The sequence below is a fragment of the Medicago truncatula genome, chromosome 1 (assembly GCF_003473485.1).
Source record: "Medicago truncatula cultivar Jemalong A17 chromosome 1, MtrunA17r5.0-ANR, whole genome shotgun sequence".
Lineage (NCBI taxonomy): Eukaryota > Viridiplantae > Streptophyta > Magnoliopsida > Fabales > Fabaceae > Medicago > Medicago truncatula.
This window is the reverse complement of record NC_053042.1, coordinates 28,518,292-28,525,444: the sequence shown is the minus strand read 5'-3', so window position 1 is coordinate 28,525,444 and position 7,153 is coordinate 28,518,292. Positions and strand designations below refer to the sequence as shown.

General features: G+C 34.3%; 1 protein-coding gene across 1 annotated transcript; it reads left to right on the top strand.

Annotated features, from left to right (window-relative positions):
• The first annotated feature begins 254 nt into the window (after positions 1-254).
• Positions 255-2,207, top strand: LOC112418586 (uncharacterized). The gene is made up of 2 exons (XM_024774994.1): positions 255-890; positions 1,848-2,207. Exons 1-2 carry the CDS (start codon positions 255-257, stop codon positions 2,205-2,207), a joined length of 996 nt encoding a protein of 331 aa, XP_024630762.1.
• The last annotated feature ends 4,946 nt before the right edge of the window (positions 2,208-7,153 follow it).

The following is a 7,153-nucleotide window of genomic DNA, read 5'->3' as shown; positions in this document are numbered from 1 at the left end:
TTAGGATGTCTCTACAAAATTCTAGCCAAGGTCCTAGCAAGGAGATTGGCGGGTGTTATGAATTCTATAATCTCCCCCACTCAATCGGCTTTTCTTAAGGGGAGGAATTTAAGTGATGGGGTGTTGGTGGTGAATGAGTTGGTTGATTATGCTAAGAGAGTGAAGAATGAGTGCTTGATTTTTAAAGTTGATTTGAAAAGGCCTATGACTCGGTAGATTGGGGTTTTTTAGAGTATATGTTATACCAGGTGGGGATGTGTGACAAGTGGGTAGCATGGATGAAAGCTTGTGTGTGTGGTGGTTCTATGTCTATTCTTGTTAATGGGTGCCCGACGGAGGAGATAAGTATCCATCGCGGGCTTAAGCAAGGGGATCCTCTTGCTCCTTTTTTGTTTCTTTTGGTGGCGGAGGGATTTGGTGGTATGATGCGGAAAGCAACAGAGGAAAATTTGTTTGAAGGATTTGGTATAGGTGACAATGGTTTGGTGGTTACTCATTTACAATATGCTGATGATACGCTATGTATAGGAAAAGCAACGGTGGAAAACCTTTGGGCAATGAAATCAATTCTCCGTGGTTTTGAAATGGTTTCGGGGTTGAAGATTAATTTTATTAAGAGTTCGTTGATAGGGGTGAATGTGAGGGAGGACTTTATGGAGATGGCATGTAATTTTTTGAATTGTAGTAGGGGTATGCTTCCGTTTAAGTACTTGGGGGTGCCGGTGGGAGATAATGGAAGAAGTTTTTCGACTTGGGAGCCCTTGGTGGAGATTGTGAATAGAAGGTTGAATTTGTGGAGCCATAAGTATATTAGCTTTGGAGGTAGAATTCTCCTTTTGAATTCGGTACTCAATAGGGGTGTTCATGGTGCAGTTTGGATCGGTTTTGAGGTAAAATGTCAACCGATCTAAAATAAAAATCACATGCGGTTCGGTTTGGATGAGTATTCTAAAAAAATCCGAACCGAGCCGATCCAAATATATGCGGTTTAATTTGGATCGATTTTTTTATGTCCAAAATGCAAAATATATTTTTATATTTAATCTTTTTTAAGGAATAATTTTTCTTTATTAATATTACACAAACATGGTAAAATAATAGGTTTGATGCAAACTATATTAAAAAGGATAAAATTATAGTATGAAAATTATCGATTATTTTTTAAACATATGAAGTAATAATAATATAGATTAAATTAGTGCAATATATAAGATTAAAATTTAACAAACAACATAATAATGCAATATATTCCTTCAAAAAAAATAATAATGCAATATATAATACTAATAAAAGAATAAATAAGTATTAATATTTATTTTTGCGGTTCGGTTCGGTTTGGTTCGGTTTTAAAAAAGTGATCCAAAATCTGATCCGATCTTAGCGGTTTTTACAAAACGACATCCAAAAGCATCCAAATATATTCGATTTTTTGCGGTTTTCGGTTTTTTCGGATCGGTTTGCGGTTTTATTTTGGATCGGTTTGGATTTGAACACCCCTAGTACTCAATGCTATTCCCATTTTTTACTTATCTTTTTTGAAAATGCCGGTTAAAGTGCGGAGGAATATTGTTATAATTCAAAGAGAATTTCTTTGGGGAGGTGTGGGGGGTGGGAAGAAGATTAGTTGGGTAAAGTGGGAAACGGTGTGTCAACATAAGAGAAATGGGGGGTTGGGAGTGAAGGATATTCGGGTAATGAATGTGAGCCTCTTGGCGAAGTGGCGGTGGAGGTTGTTAGATGGAGAGAGGACGTTGTGGAAGGAAGTATTAGCGGAGAAGTATGGGCCTTGTGTGGGTAGGTTGTTGGATAGGGATGATTATTCTTGTCCTAGAGTGTCATCTCTATAGTGGAAAGATTTGGTGAAGTTAAGTGATTTTGGTAGGGAAGGTTGGTTTAATGAGGAGGTGTTGCGTAAAATTGGGAATGGCATGACTACTAGTTTTTGGAATGATAAGTGGAAAGGGGAAAGGTGTTTTAGACTCAAATATCCAAGACTTTTTATGATTTCAAATCAAAGAGAGGCTAAGGTGGGGGAAGTGGGGGTGATTACGGATGCCGGGAGGGAGTGGGTGTTTAGTTGGAGGCGGCGCCCTTTTTTGTGGGAGGAGTTGATTTTGAGCCTTAGAGAGGACTCGGAAGGTGTGTCGTGGTCCTTGATGGAAGATAAGTGGAGGTGGAAGTTAGACGATTCGGGTGTGTTTCGGTGAAGACGGCTTATGTTAGGTTGATGAGCTTGATGGAGCCTGTGGTGTTGTGGGGAGATGAAGAAAAGAGGGTGTTTCGGAATCTTTGGAAGGGTCCGGCTCCGTCGAAAATGGTGGCCTTTGGGTGGAAGGTGTTACTCGACCGTGTTCCAACCAAGGCTAATCTTGCTCTAAGGAATGTGTTTGATCTGGAGATGTCCTTGTTTTGTGTACTTTGCAATGGATCGGAAGAAACATCGAATCACCTTTTTTTGCATTGGCATTTTGTGAGCTCGGTTTGGTCCTCTTTGATGCTTTGGTTGAATTGGTATTTCATAATCCTTCATAACCTTTTTGCACATTTGGGTGTTAAAAAAAATTGGTTGAGAGGCTTGTGGTAGATTTGGTTAACGACGATTTGGGTGTTGTGGAAAGCGAGAAATGACAAAATCTTTAAGGGGATTAATCGCGGCATTGATGAGGTGGTAGAGGAGGTGAAGGTGTTATCGTGGCGGTGGATGTTGGAGAGAATGAAGATCCTGATGTGCCTTTTCTATGAGTGGAGTTGGGATCCTATCTTTTGTTTAGGGAGGAATATGGTGCATGCCTAGTTGAGGCCGTGGCAGGTTCTGCTTCTTGGGGGACGAAGTTGCGGTTTCTTTGTTTACTTTCCTGTGTTAGTTTTTCCCCTCTTTAGCTTTCAGGCGGGTTGTAAACTTTTTTTTATTTGGTTTTGTCAGCTGAGATGCTGGTTTTTTTGTGGGACCTGCTGAGTGGTGTTTTTAGGTGCCTTCTAGTGTAGTAGTGTAGCTGGTGTAGGGGTTCTGTGACTCCTTTTTCTTTTCTCATGCTGCTGTTTTTCTGTTTTAGTGGCTTGGTTAGTGAAGCAGTGCTATGCGTGCACCTGATAGTATGTATAGTATTGCTTCATTATTTGGATTGGTGTGTTGGCCTTTGGGTCTGGGTGTTCCGTATATATGCGTCGCCATATTGTATCGTTTCTCTTTTTTCCGCGGTTTAACGCCTCTAGCGTTATGCCGACGAGAATAATATTTGCTATTAAAAAAAAAATCATTTTGCGAACATGTAAAACTTAACATTTTAAGGAGTTTTTGTTTGAGAACAAACAAAGTCTTAAAGTTGAGGAGAGTCGATAAGTGTCAAATTAACATTTATTGACTTATTTTGCTAGTTTAATTTTGATTTTTTTCCTCTTGGGCCTTTGTTCGAGGAAAAACAAATATTTGAGTTGGGGAGTTGATAAGTTCTAATATACTTTTATTTTCGCTATCATTTTGGATTAAGGACCTAAATGTTGGATTTAAAGATAGGGGGATCAACATTTTATTTTATTTTTTTAAAAATAAAAATAGGGGGATAAAAAATACATTAAGCTAAACATAACTGTTTCATACACCGTGGTCATATTTATAAGAAAAAACTTTTTAAGAATTTTCTTTATATTTGTTACTATAGTTGGTAAAAGATAAAGATAGTTTTTTATTGTTTAAAAGTCACAAACATATATACATATAATTTACACTCTTTAGTGAAATAAAAAAAAGTCGACAGATGGACGTTTGAACGCCAATGCTACATATAAAGCGAAGTAAGGACTTTTGGCTGGATTTTATTGTTTTAATTATATTCTTAAACAAATTTTTTGATAATAATATTATATTGTTAGTGTTATAAAAAAAAAATATAATAATTTTATTATATTTGCTATATTATTTGTGTCATTGAAAAAGATCATAAACATGATTTGTTAGGTTTGTTACAATTTAAAAGTCATAAGTATCTACTTCAAAAAAAAGTCATAAGTATCTATATTTATAATATTAACCAAATTCAAAATTTCGTACAAAATGCCGCTCATTATTTATATGCGCTAGCACCATAAAAATAGAAGAAAGATAGTATGTGAGTGCCCGTTTTCCGTTAGTATAAATAAAGAGTTGTGATATTTGTACAACCATATCTAACAACTTTGATGACAACTTTTATTTATTCAATTTTTATTGGTCCAAAACAATAGAGAGAGAAAAAGGAAGAGAGAGGTTAAGAATATAAGGTGAGTATGAGAGAGAAAGTTGTCAAAAAGTTGTTAAAAAGTGGATGTACATATATCATTTCTCATAAATAAAAGAAATATATAATTTTAGAGTGGCTTTTTTTCACTTTTAATCATATAATTTAACAAAAGAAATATTGTTGATGTCATTACAACAAATAATAATTTATATTATTATATTTGTTATATTGTACTCCCTCCATTTCAAAAAGAGTGTTGTTTTAGCCAAAAAAAATTGTTCAAAATGAATGTCACTTTTAGTTTCTAATGTAATAATAACTTTTTCTTTTCAATTGTACCCTTCAATTAATACTATGTTACACTACTTCCAAAGTATTATTTTTTTCTTTAATGAAAAACAAACCAATAGTTGATTAGGGTAATTTAGTAAAATTGTTATGACATTTGACTACTTTATTTCATTCGAATTGTTGGTAAGATGTTGACTTGTTGGTTTTCTCATCTAGAGATTTGATTTTGAATTTTCTCTCATTTTCTTGTTTTCTTCAAGTTTGAACTGCTGAGTGTGTATGTTCAAGATTTAGGTATTTTCTCTCATTTTCTTGTTTTCTTCAATTTGCATTCAACAATTTGAAAATTAAGTCCTTTGATTCACCAAATACCTATTGTTATCACCAGTGAATGAACTGCTAGTTGCTTCAATTTTCATGCGATCTTGGGTTCCATTGAGATGCTCTTCCAGCTTTAAATAAAAAGAAAAAGGAAAGTAAGGCTAAAATATGTTTTTGGTCCCTGTAAATATGACGAGTTTGAGTTTTGGTCCCTGGTAAAATAAAATTTTGAATTTCATCCCTGCAAAAATTTTTGTTTTTCAAAATAGTCCTTGGACCCACTTTCTTGATGATTTGTCTCATTTTTGTCTATGTGGCAGCTGCTGACTGTGTAATTCTGTACACGTGGCATTTAACATATTTTAATTATTTAAAAATCATTTTAAAAAATAATTTTTTTTAGCTAAAATATATTGAGATTGTGCAGCTTCTGCATTCACGGTCAATTTCTCAAATTGAAACTAAAAAAAAAAAAAACCAATCCCTTTAATTCCTCTTCATTAATCTTCATCTTTATCCCCAAAATGCACATTCTTCATCCATAAAAATTCATCATACTTATATTTTCCTTAATCATTCTATTATTTTCATTCCTAAGCAATCTATCATCAAACACATGCCCACAAATTTCCAGATCTATCAAGTATCAACACAACAACACACAAATCTGGATGAAATCCAGTGTGCAACAAATCCAGTTTTTCAGAACAGAACCCAGGCTAGAAAACGAACAGAACAGAGATAGGAAACTAACAGAACCCACTGGAAAACTAATAGAACCAAACCGGGAAAACACAGGAGGAACATATCTGCAGCAAACTAAAAAGCTAGAAACACTTGAAATTGATGGAGCAAAGATAGGGAAAACATGGATTTGAAACGGATCCACAAAAAGAATAGAGAAAAACGACAAATCTGGGTTTAGATTTGAATAAATATTGATTTGGATGAAGGTTTAGATGAGTTTCAATTTGAATTTGGATGAAGGTTTTGATAAATTTTAGTTTGGATTTCGACCGAGGCTGTTTTCCAGAAGAGGGTCTCTGAAGAAGAAAAAGAGGATTTGTGAAGAAGAAGAAGAAGAGGATATGTGAGGAAGAAAAAGAATAAGTGGACTGCGTTTTCCAAATTCTGGAAAATGTTTTTTTTTTTAATTTCAAAAATATTTTTTTTGGTTTTTTTAAATGTTTTTTAATTATTTAAAATAATATAATTGCCACATGGATGCCACATGTACAAGTTTGTACAATCAGCTCATGCCACATATGCACAAATGTGACAAATCACCAAAAAAGTGGGGCGAGGGACTATTTTAAAAAACAAAAAATTTTGCAGGGATGAAATTCAAAAAATTTATTTACTAGGGACCAAAACCCAAACTCGCCATATTTGCAGGGACCAAAAACATATTTTAGCCGGAAAGTAATTAACACTAATTTGGAAAGTTCTTTGATTAAAGTAGCATCTAGAACGCTAAGCATCAATTTTCCAGTTGGATTAAATTTTAGTTTAATCATTGTTTTTATTGATCAGGTTTTTTGTGTGCATGCTATTTTTTTATTATGCCTTATTGGTTGGATTATAGAATATTAAAGTTCAAAGTAGTCAAGCCAATTTTGTGTTTTATTTAACACTAATTTCAACTATACAATAGTGTTACTTTGTTATAACCTGCTGTATAAATCCGTTTTAATAGTAAACTGAACAAAAATCTCTAGAGTTGATCATACTGCAAAAATAATAGAAGCTTCACTTGAAATTTGTAGTCCAAAAACACAATCTTCAAAAATAATTATTTATAATCAAATGAGAGAAGTACAAGGGGTACTCAACCTAACAAGAAACAAAAAGATCTAAAGCATGCAAGGTCCCCATTCTCTCCTAGCTAGAAGCCATCACCAAGAGGTAACTCTTATATCATCGACTAATTCCTCAATCTTTAGATTCTTGCCAGAAAAGATAATTATATTCCTCGCCTCCCAAATTTTCTAGACCATTGTCTGTCGAATTAACATTAGCCTTTTTTATACTTGAAATTAGAGGAGGAGTAGAAAATATGATAACAAACCAATCCAGCAGACCACACCTACAAAAAAAGATGATCGTCCTCTTCTATCAATCCCACATACCAAACACAATCCGTCGAACCCTCGTTTCAAAGAATACCCATCTTTCATAAATTCCTTCGTTTTGGAGGTTTGTAAAGAAAAAGTTGCCAACCAAAAGTTTGAACCTTTGTGGGTGTAAAACTAGCCTAGCCCACCTTGCATTATTGATCAATTGACCAAAGCCACTTAATTATCTTCTTCATCGCTAATTTGGCA

Coding starts and splice junctions, on each gene's coding strand:
- LOC112418586 (XM_024774994.1), top strand. CDS start 255: ATGTGTGACAAGTGGGTAGCATGGATGAAAGCTTGTGTGTGTGGTGGT. Junction 891..1,847: donor CAGTTTGGATCGGTTTTGAG/GTAAAATGTCAA, acceptor TCATCTCTATAG/TGGAAAGATTTGGTGAAGTT.